Here is a 14431-nt window from a genome sequence, read left to right on the forward strand (position 1 = left end):
TACACCTGGTAACAAAATTAATCCAGTTTCCGAAATATGCGTTGTTTTTAAAGCGGTTAAACATTTCAGATGTAATTTGTAAAGACTTTTTCCTAGAGCGATCAAGTAACTCGCACAATCTCACGCAACCGTCGGCTAGACCTATAGGATATTAATAACTTATCAAACGAAACACTGTGTGACATAACTGTGAAATCTGTAATAAAGTGCTGAATAAATATTTGTTTTGCTAACCTACCCTCTCAAACTGATCCTCACGAAAAGCGCGCGAGCGGGCAACTGTTGCCACGTGAACGGATTTTAACGCGCTGACAAACGTTTTTGATTAGAAACGTTGTTTAAAATGCTGTTTAAATTTTCTGTATGCAACAAGTTGCTTTGTAAACTGAATAGATAGCTAAAATACACACTATAGTAACAGCGCTTATGTGAAATTAACCTTAATTGAAACATTCTACCAAGTTAAAGTGATTCAAGCACCTTATCGCATTTATAACATTTTTACCACATAATAAAATGACAAAAATCTTAGTTTATTAATAAAAAACATTAAGTTTGGTTCTTTCCCTATAACATCTGAAGTCTGCTCCTTTCAGCTGACTGTAAATAATTATTTTTTACACTTTGACTGACTTCAGAATGAAAATAAGCAAGCTGTTTGCCTCCCTCTACTGGCTGCAATGTGCCATTTCATAACATCCAAATACACAAAACAAAATCATTTAAACCAGACTACTTTGCTTTTTTTAAAGACACCAGACAGGTAATAACCCCAGAATGAATGTTTTATAATGTATTTATTGACAAGAAGTTGTTAAAACTCAAGAATTTGAGCTTCCAGTTTAGCTACAGTGATTTTGAAACAAGAAACTACATAATTGTGCAAAAACAAAAATAGAAATACAGCAGGAAAATTTCCTACAGCAGAGCTGACTCTAAAATCTGAGGACACAACGAACAATAATAATAATAATAATAATAATAATACGAAGCACTGTTTACCATCATTCCCACACGGTGCTCGAACTCACAGACGTTTAATACTGTAGAAAATGTGTTCGAAAGAGTTTGAGATGTTTGCGATATCAGACTTAACACCACCGACAGTCCACCATCCTTCATATGATTGTCAGCAGGAAATCAATCTAATTTCTAAGTTTGCGGTGTGCTTGTGTGATACACCGGCCAAACCAGGACACAGGTAATCCTAGACTGATGAAGAAATGCATTTTTCTCTGATTTATGGCATGAACTATTAAGAAAGGAGCTGGAATTTTTATTGAGGGTGTCCGTGTATCTGGATGACTTTTCATTTCACTGGCAACCCTGCCGTTCGTCCTTGACACGTTGACTGTGAAAACGGTCACGTCTCTGTTTTCACTCGAGATGTGTGTACGGTCTTCACCACCTTGGCGGTGCTTTTTGTGTCCTGCTCGGAGCTCTCTGAGAGAGTGTCTTTGGAGCCTTTCTTCTTCTGAAAGGTACAAAAATAGGCACACACAATAGAGTGAGAAACATCAGACATTGACTAAATAGCCAAGTGAAATCAGATGAATCTCTGACTCTTGTTCTAAAGGTTAACATTAAAAAAAGCAATGAAACTGTTCACCACTTATAGGAATAGTTAACCCCAAAATGATCATTTACTCACCCTCAAACCATCCAAGATGTAGATGAGTTTGTTTCTTCATTAGATTTGGAGAAATGTAGTTTTACATCACTTGCTCACCAGTGGATCCTCTGCAGTGAATGGATGCCGTCAGAATGAGAGTCCAAACAGCTAATAAAAACATCACAATAATCCACAAGTAATCCACACCACTCCAGTCCATCAGATAACATCTTATGAAGCCAAATGCTGTGTTTGTAAGAAAAAAAACATAAATGTAACTTCTAATCTAGCATTTTAAATTCAAACCATCACTTATACAAGTCCATATTCCATAATAACGCTTCCTCCATGTAAAAAAAAAAGTCCATCTCCTGTTGTCTCTCACATCAAAATCCGCCACATATTTGTTTAAAGCTGTTTTGGTTTATAAACAGTGCTTGATCTGTGCAGATTACTCTCCTGATTCAGACCAGACCACGTTTTCACTGAAAGAAGCATTATTATGGATTATAGCAACGGTTTGAAGTTAAAACCGACAAACTCGCAGCTTTTGGCTTCATGAGATGTTAACTGATGGACTGGAGTGAATTACTTGTAGATTATTGTGATGTTTTTATCAGCTGTTTGGACTCTCATTCTGATGGCACCCATTCAGGATCCATTGGTGAGCAAGTGATGGAATGTTACATTTCTCCAAATCTGATGAAGACACAAACTCATCTACATCCTGTATGCCCTGTAAATGTTAAGCAAATTAAAAATTTTAGGTGAACTATTCCTTTAAATAATTAGGAAGGCAAGGTGTGTGTCTGACCTGTGCAGGGGTCGAGCTGGAACCAGGCACGTCTGCGGTGCGGGTAACCGGGAGAGGAGGCACCAGATCTGTCCGAGAGCTACAGACGCGAGTGGAAAGAAAATAAAAGTGAATCTGACCTGAGATCAGCGAGTGTGATACAAAACATCCTCTTGACCGCTCCGAATGGACTTACTTGACCTCAGAGAGCACAGTCCGCTCGCCATCCGAACAGTGAGAGCGCCGATACTGCCGGAAGCTCCTGGGAGAATGTGAATGGCGGATCTTGATTGGGTCACCTTGTGTTCTGAAACCAGATACATGCAGTTGTTCCTATCTGGCACTTCGGTGCCAGTCCTTAAAGTGACAGTTCACCCAAAAATTAAAATTCATTAATTACTCACCTCATGTTGTTCCAAACCTGTAAGACCTTCATTCATCTTCAGAACACAAATTAAGATATTTTTGATGCATTCCGAGAGCTCTCTGACCCTCCATAGACAGCAAGGATCCTTACACGATCAAGGCTCAGAAACGTAGTAAGGACATCGTTAAAATAATCCATGTGACACTGTAATTTTACGAAGCAACAATTTACAATTTACGAAGCTACAAGCTCTCCAATTCTATTTTGGTGAGTATCACATATGCAATGTATGTATGCGGATATGTTTTTTACGTTCAGACAATGTAAACAACGTATTCGTGTACATAAGTTGCATATGTTGTTTACGTTTGTGATACTCTCCGAAATGGGGCTATAGGGTGACGTGGAGGAGACGAATTGTTGAATCAAGTTGTTATTTTTGTTTTCTTTGTGCACAAAAAGTATTCTCGTAGCTTCGTAAAATTACGGTTGAACCACTGATGTCACATCATGGACTATTTTACTGATGCCCTTTCTACGTTTCTGAGCCTCGATCGTTTGGAACGACATGAGGTGAGTAATTAATGACAGAATTTTCATTTTTGGGTGAGCTATCCCTTTAAAAGCTTATTTTGTGTGTTACTGCAAACTCCCAATATCCCAAAACATACAGCTCATCAGGGACGGTTTTACAGATTCACTGATCTGAATAATGCATGTTTTCTATGGACACTAATTGTCTGGGAGTTTTAACACTGACAGAGGCACACTTTCATTAAGCGTATACATTTGGGGATTTCCTTTTTTTATGGTATACCAATGTTTACCCTATTTGTGGAATTATCGATTGTCCTGTTTTATAGAAGGACAGGTTTATTTGACTTACTCCACTTTCTTGTACGGAATCTCCTTTAGTTGCTCCACAGAGAGACCTGAAGGATCGACCAGCTCCTTCCTGCACACAAACACAACCTGATCATCACCGTCTGTCTTCTGCTTTTTAGAGATTGAGTCTGATCAGTGATGAGAGTGACGTTAAACTCACTTGATGTGTTTCCAGAGCTGCTCTTTAGCTTGGACGTCAGGACTTCGTCTGCGATAGACAAGAAGAAAAAGAGTTCAAGGACTGGCACAAGAGGGTCGGTTCATTTCGATTTTTTATGATTTAACCCAATAAAGCTACTATATCATATTTTATATTTTATGGGCCTCTAAATGATCAACACGATCAAAACGTTTCTGCCACAAGCAATCTACACTATGTCTTTTCTCTCTGATTGATAGAGTTTTATCCACTAAACACTCTCTTTTAGTGAGAGTACTGATTTTTATCAAGTAAACGTCAGAACAACTGTAGTAATATTTCCAGATGAACACTTACTGGACTGAAGCAGCTCCGCTTTACTTGATTCTCCCTCGATCATTTTTTTAGAAAAATCAGTACGTCTCAAATCTGATCCCCAGAAACTTTTGAGGAACGTTTGTTTCCAGAAGCTTTACTTTCATTGTTCCTCAGTGAAGCAATGATCTTCCCAAGCCTCCAAAACATCTCACATCTTCTGAGGAGCGATTATTTCTTCATCTCTCAAACAGCATTGGATTGCATTGCATTATATGTTTGGATCATTTCAATCTCATCTTACTAAGACATATTGGAGATATAGACTGACGACTGATATTTATATAATTTTATGTCAGAATATATTATACTGTTAAAAAGATTTCATTGATTTACATTACAAACAACAGAATTTCATCTCTTCTTGTCTATGTAGATATCAGCATCTGCACCATATTGCATATTTTTGCTCAATTTGGGACTGAATAAAATTGAGCAGTTTTTTTTCTCTGTATTCTCATGAGCCATACATTTATGAGCTCTAAAAGCCTGATGTATTAAATATGTTCATTTTAAAAATGACTATGATTTCATATATCAGGCTTTACAGGGTTAATAGTTTCAGATGCTTACGATCGTGAGCGGTGCCGTGAGCGCCGATGGTTGGGATCGTTGGGTGTTTTTTCCTTCTGTCTGCGTAGCACAACCTCACCCTGCAGACCAGAGTCAACTATCTCGTTCTCCTGGCGGGACCTGCAGGTTATAGAGATGTGAATGCATTTATATTATGATTCTTGCTTTATATTATGATTCTCAAATTCTTGCTTTCTTGCAAAGATTTCCTGCTTTTCTCAAAGATTTTCAAAATTTCCTGCAACAATTACTGCCTTAATTTATAATGTCCATATATTTCAGGGGGCCTGTGCTCTTATATTGTCCTGACAGCTCAATCACCCACCGGTTTCTTTTTTTACGATGTTCCCTGTTGGAATTCTCAGATTCGCTGCCGCTGCTGGTGTTTCCACGGGAACGTGACCTAAAGGGGCCAATCACAGGGGTTAAAGGTGACAGGGCAGAATGGAAGAGGGACACATTCTTGAACAGTTCTAGAAAGTTTATCAAGATCAGTTTTACAAAAACAAAATAAATATTAAGAAAAATCACATCCTGCAATTTACAAGAAATTGCATCTATGTGCCATCAATTTAGTGAAGTGAAGTGACATTCAGCCAAGTATGGTGACCCATACTCGGAATTCGTGCTCTGCATTTAACCCATCCAACGTGCACACACACAGCAGTGAACACACACACACACACACACACCGTGAACACACACCCGGAGCAGTGGGCAGCCATTTATGCTGCAGCGCCCAGGGAGCAGTTGGGGGTTCGGTGCCTTGCTCAAGGGCACCTCAGTCGTGGTATTGATGGTGGAGAGAGTGCTGGACATTCACTCCCCCCACCTACAATCCCTGCCGGCCGGAGACTCGAACCCGCAACCTTTGGATCACGAGTCCAACTCTCTAACCATTAGGCCACGACTTCCCCAATTTACAAGAAATTGCATCTATGGACTCTCATTCTGACGGCACCCATTCACTGCAGAGGATTCATTGGAGAGCAAATGATGCAATCACACATTTCTCCAAATCTGATGAAGAAACAAACTCATCTACTTCTTGTATGGCCTAAGAATGAGTAAAGTTCATTGCACACAGAGTCCGAAATTTTCATGTGCGTTTTTCCGTTTTTTTGTATTCCTCATCCTTTCCTATCCAAATGCATGCTACGGATGCGAAAACGCAGAAAATCGAACCTGATCCAAATTTTTTTATGAGGGACGAAAGTTTCAGAGGCAGTGTGTAGACGTGATTGACACAACGCGAGTTTGAATTAATTTTTTAACGTGGAAAATTTCCGACACCGTGCGATGACCTTAAATGTTCAGCAAACGTTCATTTTTGAGTGAACTATTTCTTTAACACATTCCATTCTGCAAATTTTGTATCAAAAAATGCAAAAAAAACAAAGTCTGGTTCTATTTAAAACCAGCCAGTGACAAGCTCAAAGAAACTGTGTTGCCTTGAAAAGAATAAATTAGAAAAACAAAGACATGCACGACACCAAACACTGATTCCTTTCTGTTATATTATATTAGTTGTGAAGCTGTTGAGATCAAAAGGAGTGAACGAATAAAAGCTAACCTCCTCCTGTACTGTTTGTTGGCCTGTGGGTCGTCAGTGGTTTGACCTCTCCTGTTGAGATAAAACACAATGAAGGACGTTTAAAGAGAAACACTGACTGTTTCATCATCTCTGACAGACAGACACAAATGCCTGCGCTGCTGTGAAAATGTATCAGTATTTATTTATCTTCAGCCATTCTTTCATCAGTTCCTCGCCTGCGGCAGGATTCAAGTCTTATTGATGCCCAGAGGCAAGAGTTTCACCTCCTTTACTGCCAGACAATGAGACTTCTGCTGAAAAATATAACTAAATAATCCATGTATTGTAGACTAATGTAGACTAAAGTAAATTTAAAAAATGTTCAGTAAGATGCAAGCAATGTTTTTTTTTTAATTTTATATACTACTATAATTTCTTATTAAAATTCTGAACTGAGCATTTATTTTCATACTTTCAGCTTTCATTTGTGTAAATTTTCTAGTAATTTTGTAGTGCTTTTTTGTTTATATTCAATGTACTGCATTCTCAATTTACAGTAAATCAAGAAATATTCATTCTGATGCAGCCAGTGTTATTGTAGTATTATATATAAACTACTATAGTTTTTATGAATATTTTGAATTAGCTTTTTTTGAACATTTGAATATCAATTTTAATTTTAGTTAAATATTTAGTAGTTGAATTTTTTGTTGTTTATTTTAAATATTACTATTAGGTTTCTATTTGATCGATTTTCATTTCAGTTGTATTATTTTTATTAATTAATTTATTTCCGGTTAGCAATTTTAGTCCTTTAACTTGAACTAAACAAAAATGAGAAATGTTGCCTTAATAAAAGCTAAACTAAAATTAAAAACAAGACTGAAAATATAAAAACAAAAGCAAATTCAAAATATTAACGAATGCAACGAAAAAGTTAATAGAAGGTAATAAAAGGTATATAGAAACATTTAAAAAAACAACAACTACTGAAAATTACTAAAGCACATAAAAAATTTAAACAAACTACTACAACTGGAAAATAACTGTATTAAGTCTAAGTTTCTATTTTACTTTATTCAAGCCAATAAAATGTATGTATATATATATATATATATATATACAGTATATATAGTATAGTTTTAGTTAACAATAATAGTCCTGGATGCTACACTTTGTGTTTGGATTCTTACTGCAAAAAAGGAGTAACAAAGCACATTTGTTCCAGTTTATTTCCACTGGAGGGAGCACATGCATCTGGATTGAGATTCAGCACTGATGTTCAAAGACTCTCATGCACTTCTTCAAATGCATTTTCACTCAAGTACATAAATGAGTCTGAATGCAGAACCGGGATGCATGCGAACACAATGGTGCACACCTGCGGCGGGCTGAGTGAGACGTCTCGTTCTCGCTGCCTCCTGAGGGTGAACGTCGGTGAGCTTTGGGGAATTTGGGAGATTTGTTCCGCTCACTGGCCGAGTTGTACAGACCGCTGAGGAAAAACAATGACTAGACAGCTTAGAGAGGACAAGAATGCACAAACAAAACAAAACAGATACAAAAATTACAACGGCTTTAGTATGGAATACCATAATTAAATACCACAGTGCATGAATATGAATCAGTTTATCAGAAACTACCAAATAAAATCAGTTTTGGTACCTGAAATAATGTTAACAGAAATACTAGATGAATGACATAAAAAAAAAACTTTAAGAAACTCGGAAATGTTGGCTTAGCAACTAAAATAAGTTTAATAAAATACCCTTAAGCTGGTGTACTACAATTAAAGCTACACAGAAATACACATTAAAAAAACTATTTATTTTTTTTAAAGCACAACATTACTACAACAATTTTAAAATTAAAATGAAAGCTAAATACAACTTATTTTAAACAACTAAATGAAATAAAACAAGTTTAAGTTGAAGTGCTAAAATTAAAGCCATATAGAAATTTAAAAACAACAGCTAATAAAAATGAATAAAACACACAACAAAATGATTAAAAGTTAAAGTAAAATTACAAATGACTATACTGAAACTGAAAATAAAAGCTAATCCAAAATATTAATAAATACAGCTAAATTAAATAAAAATATTTTTAAAATTAAGTACCAAAATTAAAGATAAAAATAAAATAAAAAATAAAGGACATAACAAAATGACTAAAATACAGAAAAGAAGCCAGTCTAATTCAAAATGTTAATATAGAAATAAAAACAAATAATAAAAATTGAAAATATTGAAAAACAAAATACAAAGTAGGTATTAATAAATACTATAATAGTACACAAATAATAAAATAACACTGGTATGAATCCAACAGTACCATGGTAAATATAGGATATACTGTATGTGTGTTCATTGTTATTGATTTTTGAACTCTCAGTTCTGTACCTTTGTGGGGCGTCTTCCTCCCATGGTGCACTGGGCTTGTTCTGCAGCTCTGAAGTGCTGTCTGTCTTTGCTTTGGGACTTTGGGGAAATACAATGAAACAGTAGTGGTTTCATTTGTGATAGTCTGTAAAAGCTTGACACTCTAAAATGAGATCTCAATTTTTTTCTCCTAGATTACCTGAAGAGCAAACGGAGACTGCGCTGAATCTCCTGCTTCTCAGATGTTTCTTCAGAGAAAAAGACCCCAGTGATCTCACATGGATCTCCTCCAGTTTCAGAAGATCTCAATATGAGCTCAGACATTTCTCATCACATTCTCCCAGGATCCAATGACCTGAGCTGCTTTGCACATTCACTGACTGTATGTCAACTATTGACTCATTTGGGTCTATTTTTAGTTCTCTGAAGGAATTTTAGAAGAAGCATCTGGGACAAAGTTGAAACAAAACATCAATGAAACAATTGAGATCTTCATCAAGTGTCTTAAACAACAAATGACTTTCTTCCTCAGTATTTGTGTCTTGTTTTCCAGCACAAATATCTAAACATTTTAAAATCAAGATACATTACGTCTTGTTTTCTGAATAATGCATCAAAATAAAATGAGTTTAATAAGGTTAAATTAAGGTTTTCCCTGTAAATCTGGTTTTCCCTGTGAATTAAGTTTAATGTTCTTTCCCTATTCGTGGATATCTTTTTTTTTGTAAAGCTTAAACTCAATTATGATCAAGAAAACAGGATACAAAGTCTTGTTTTCTAAAACAACATTATCAAAAATAAATGGAAAAATATCTGTAAATGGGGTCTGACCTCATTGGCAGACAGGTTTTTTGTTTGTTTGTTTTAAGTTTAAACTAACTTATTTCTAGTCAGTATTTCAATATATTTAAGTCAATTTGCTTCTCAAGTAAATGAATCTTGATTTAAGAATCTTTAGACGCACTGCAAAAAAAATGTCTTCAGTTTTTTGTCTAGTTTTTCAGTACAAATATATACACATTCATAAAGCATGATGCATTTACTTAAGAATCCAAATGACTTGAGATATTAAAGGAACACTCCACTTTTTTTGAAAATATGCTCATTTTCCAATTCCCCAAAAGTTAAACAGTTTACCGTTTTCGAATCCATTCAGCCGATCTCCGGGTCTGGCGGTAGCACTTTTAGCATAGCTTAGCATAGATCATTGAATCGGATTAGACCGTTAGCATCTCGCTCAAAAATGACCAAAGAGTTTCGATATTTTTCCTATTTAAAACTTGACTCTTCTGTAGTTACATCGTGTACTAAGATATAAAATATCTGTAAATGGAGTCAGAAAAATAATTTAGTTAATTTTTGTGTTTCCAGTGGCAATTATTTAATTTTTTTTAAGCATAAACTGACCAACTTTTGATGCATTTTTCAGAAGATTTTCAGAATCCGAAGTAATTTTTGTTCTCAAGCAAATGTATCTTAGGAATGTGCTAGAAAACAAGATAAAAATACTGAGAAAGTCATTTGCAGTTCAAGACATTTATTGAAGTGTTTGATTGTTTAATTGATGTATCAACTTTGTCTCAGATGTATCTCCTAAAATTCCTTAAGAGAACTTAAAATAGACCCAATTGAGTCAATAGTTGACATACAGTCTATAAAATGAATATGCAAAGCAGCTCAGATTATTTGATTCTGGGAGAATGATGAGAGATGTCTGAGCTCATATTGAGATCATCATGAACTGGAGGAGGTCTATATGAAATCATTGGGGTCTTTTTCTCAGGAGAAACATCGGAGATGCAGGAGATTCAGCACAGTCGCCATTTGATGATCTCCCTGATCAAACTCACCTACCTGTGATTTTCTAATGATCTTGAAGACTCTGATTAGCATGCTCAGGTTAGTTTGATTAGGGTTAGAGCTAAACTCTGCAGGAGTGGGCCAGATTTGAGGATCCCTGCTCTAGAGCAATACAACACTGTGATCACATAACGCTTAATGAGAGTGTTGATTACCTCTTGACCGGTGTAAGTGCAGTGCTTTTGAGGCCTTCACTCGCGTTCTCCGTCTTGGAGACCATCTGTCCTCCGTTGCTCCGCCCTAAAGCACATAATTCCCAAACATGAGTGCTTCTGTGGCCAAAAACATCAGTCTGATGTTGCAGTTCAGCAGAACACTTCCTGCGTCCATCTGCATCCTCCACTCGAGCCCTCTCTAGTCTCTGCTCTATTGTTTAAGTGTGCGAGTGTTGGGCAGAACAATAGAGGTGCAGACATGTGTCGAGGTCAGCAGTGATCCACACATTCCTGCCTCAGCCCAACAACAACAGCGTTTATCTCAATCCCATGCCTGTGGAGCGCTGAAGCAAATGTGCCAACCGATCAATCGCACACCTGAGCCTCATGTCATGTGACACTCTGGGTTTCTTAAAGGGGTCATGAACTGAGAAACCAAAATTCCCTTGATCTTTTAACTTATAAGAGGTCATTGTACTATTAAAACGTCCTGTAAGTTAAAGAACTCCAAAAACGTTCTCGTTAGTCTAAAAACAGCTTATACTGAAGGCAGTTTGCCAAAACCACAGCTTGTGGAATGTTCTACTCTATGATGTAATAGTGTGGATAAGCACCGCCTCCGTAAAAGATCAATGCCTATTTCTACATCTCTGCCTGTTTAGGCCCGCCCACCAACTATAAATCACTGCCTGTTTAGCACCGCCCACTGATTCTACATCACTGCCTGTTTAGGCCCGCCCACCAACTATAAATCACTGCCTGTTTAGCCCAGCCCACTGATTCTACATCACTGAGAATACTTTTTGTGTGCAAAGAAAACAAACAAAAAATGTCTTCCGCCATTTTGGAGAGTCAAAATTGAAGTTGAGCCACTGATGTCACATGGACTGTTTTACAGATGTCCTTACTACGTTTCTGGGTCTGGGAACATTTCAGTTGCATTGCTGTCTATGCAGGGTCAGAGAGCTCTCAGATTTGATCAAAAATATCTTTGTGTTCTGAAGATGAAATCAAAATCAATATGCGGCACAGGTGTTTTTATTTGAATGTATCTTTGAAAGGAACCGACCGTCTTCAGAAAAGCTTGATTTCATTTTCATTTCGTCTTTCCTGTAATGCCTGACAAAGTAGCTTTTGTGAGAGAAGCTCTTATTTTATTACAGCCGTTACCGGGGAAACCGCTATAGTCTCCCGCTGGCAGCTAGCACCTCCTGCTGGCAGCAAATAAATTTGCATTTGCAGGTCTCTGGGAAACACTGGTGTCTGTTAACAAACATAAACAAAAAGCTTCAGAACTGTTTTAAGAAGGTGCTTAAAGGGAACCGAACACGCACAGTTTCACCCAATCTCATGTTAATCTGGAGTACCTATAGAGTAGTACTTCATCCATCATATCTCAAAAAAGTCTTTAGTTTTATCATATTAATAAAAGAAAAATACAGCTTTACGATTCTCTCCGGAAAAAGCCGAGCTCCTGGAGGCGTGCCGTGTGGGGGCGGAGCTAAAGAGTGACGTGCAGTTGACCGGGATCTTTTATAGCTGGGACTGCTCCATCTTTCAATATTAAACGATGTGCAAATCCAGCGTCAAACTGGGCCTTGTTTATAAAACGTTCGTCAACAAACACACTTGAGAAACTCTGTTGCTGCCCCGAAAAAACACTCTGGTCGATGCGTGCACGGGCACGTTCTTCCGGGAGAAATGCCCATATAAGGAGTTCCACCGTCATTTACGTCATCAAGAGCGACGATTGAAAAAAACTCTCCGAACCCGAAAGTGAGATTTTTGGCACAGAAATACTCTGTTATACGTCCAAATTGTTTTTTGAAACTTTGTCCATGCTTAGCATGAGAATCCAACTCTTTAACAGTGTAAACAACTTTGAATGCATGAAACAGCATTGTACCCCCCCTTTAAGTTTTGAGCCATACATTATTACTATGAATTAGGCTACTACTACTACTATTACTATTACTGTCTTCTGCCCTGCAATACACTTTTACTCATACTCTCCTTTATTTTATAAGGGGGTAAAAAAAAAGAAAATCGACCAAACATATCGGGCAAAAAAAAAAAATTATATATATACATATTGGCATCGTAATCGGCCATCGGTTGCCCTGATTGCAAGATATTGGCATCGGCTAGAAAAAAAACCATATCAGTCAACCTCTATTGTTGACACTTTTTCAGTTGTTACTAATGTATTTTGAATGCAAAATGCACTTTATTTATTTTTTAAAACAATAGTGTTGATTTGTTATGCATGTTTATTAAAAACAAGTTTTGTAATAACTAATTGTTTCAGACCTTTGACAATGATGAAAATTCTGAATTGGACCTTGTAATGTAGACTTTGAGAACCCCTGGTTTGGGGTGTTCTGTGTGGTTGTTTGTCTCAGGAAACACCTCATCGGGTGTGAATCAGGCGTGAGGTGTGGCTCACCTGCGGGCTGTGTGCTTCTCTTTGGGTAGGTCTTGCTGCGGGTTCGGATCACCTGTAGGTCGGGTCGTGGCAGAGTTACAGACTGCTCTCGTCCGATCTGCATCACAGTCTTTCCACTGGAAGCAGAAACAGACACGATGATTCACATCCTCCTGAACCACTATAAAAACTTCATTAAAGGAATCCCTTTCAGGGCTCTAGACTGCGACCAAAATGGATTTGGTTTTCAAGCTAAAGTAAAAGACCACTTCTTAAACCAGAGATGGTGAACATGTTGGTATTCTTGTGAAAAACAAAACAAAAAAACATGCAAGTCCTATCACACTGCAAAAAATTATTCTCTTACTTAGTATTTTTGTGTTTTCTAGTATAAATTATCATATGGGACTGCATTACATCCTGCAACACCTCGACAAACCTGGGAATTATGCAAGGATCTTATTTGTGGACTTCAGCTCGGCCTTCAATACCATCATACCTGACCTTCTCTCAGACAAACTGAGACAGCTCTCTGTGCCCTCCTCCATCTGTCAGTGGATCACCAGCTTCCTGACAGACAGGCAGCAGCTAGTGAGGCTGGGCAAACTCACATCCAGGACTCTCACCATCAGCACTGGCGCCCCTCAGGGTTGCGTTCTCTCCCCACTGCTCTTCTCTCTCTACACGAATGACTGCACATCAAAGGACCCCTCTGTCAAGCTCCTGAAGTTTGCGGACGACACTACAGTCATAGGCCTCATCAAGGACGGTGACGAGTCTGCTTACAGACAGGAAGTTGAGCAGCTGGCTGTCTGGTGCAGTCTTAACAACCTGGAGCTGAACACGCTCAAAACTGTGGAGATGATAGTGGACTTCAGGAGAAACCCCCCTGCTCTCCCCCCACTCACCATCATGAACAGCACTGTGACTTCAGTAGAGTCATTCAGATTCCTGGGCACCACCATCTCTCAGGACCTGAAGTGGGACAATCACATTGACTCTATTGCGAAAAAGGCCCAGCAGAGGCTGTATTTCCTCCGCCAGCTAAGGAAGTTCAACCTGCCTCAGGAGCTGCTGAAACAGTTCTACTCTGCAATCATCGAGTCTGTCCTATGTTCTTCTATAACTGTTTGGTTTGGTTCAGCTACCAAAACAGACATCAGAAGACTACAACGGACAGTTAGGACTGCTGAGAGAATTATCGGTGCCCCTCTGCCCAGCCTCCAAGAACTTTACACCTCCAGAGTGAGGAAAAGGGCTAAGAAAGTCACTCTGGACCCCTCACACCCAGCTCACTCTCTCTTTGTACTGTTGCCCTCTGGCCGGCGCTAC

At 38.0% G+C, this 14431-nt stretch overlaps 1 protein-coding gene across 1 annotated transcript in view; it reads right to left on the minus strand.

Moving 5' to 3' along the window:
* Positions 1-777: 777 nt before the first annotated feature.
* Positions 778-14431, minus strand: part of LOC306863908 (band 4.1-like protein 4) — a 52859-nt gene continuing 39205 nt past the window's right edge. The window contains exons 12-23 of the mRNA XM_079407502.1: positions 13121-13236; positions 10675-10759; positions 8681-8758; positions 7660-7773; positions 6318-6368; positions 5070-5147; positions 4745-4864; positions 3818-3865; positions 3659-3727; positions 2602-2712; positions 2427-2505; positions 778-1474 (exon numbers count right to left, since the gene is read on the minus strand). Coding sequence (XP_079263628.1) covers positions 1364-1474; positions 2427-2505; positions 2602-2712; positions 3659-3727; positions 3818-3865; positions 4745-4864; positions 5070-5147; positions 6318-6368; positions 7660-7773; positions 8681-8758; positions 10675-10759; positions 13121-13236 — 1060 coding nt within the window. The 3' untranslated portion in view covers positions 778-1363. The remainder of the gene's footprint in view (positions 1475-2426; positions 2506-2601; positions 2713-3658; positions 3728-3817; positions 3866-4744; positions 4865-5069; positions 5148-6317; positions 6369-7659; positions 7774-8680; positions 8759-10674; positions 10760-13120; positions 13237-14431) is intronic.

The sequence above is a fragment of the Barbus barbus genome, assembly GCF_936440315.1.
Source record: "Barbus barbus genome assembly, chromosome: 45".
NCBI classification, from domain to species: domain Eukaryota; kingdom Metazoa; phylum Chordata; class Actinopteri; order Cypriniformes; family Cyprinidae; genus Barbus; species Barbus barbus.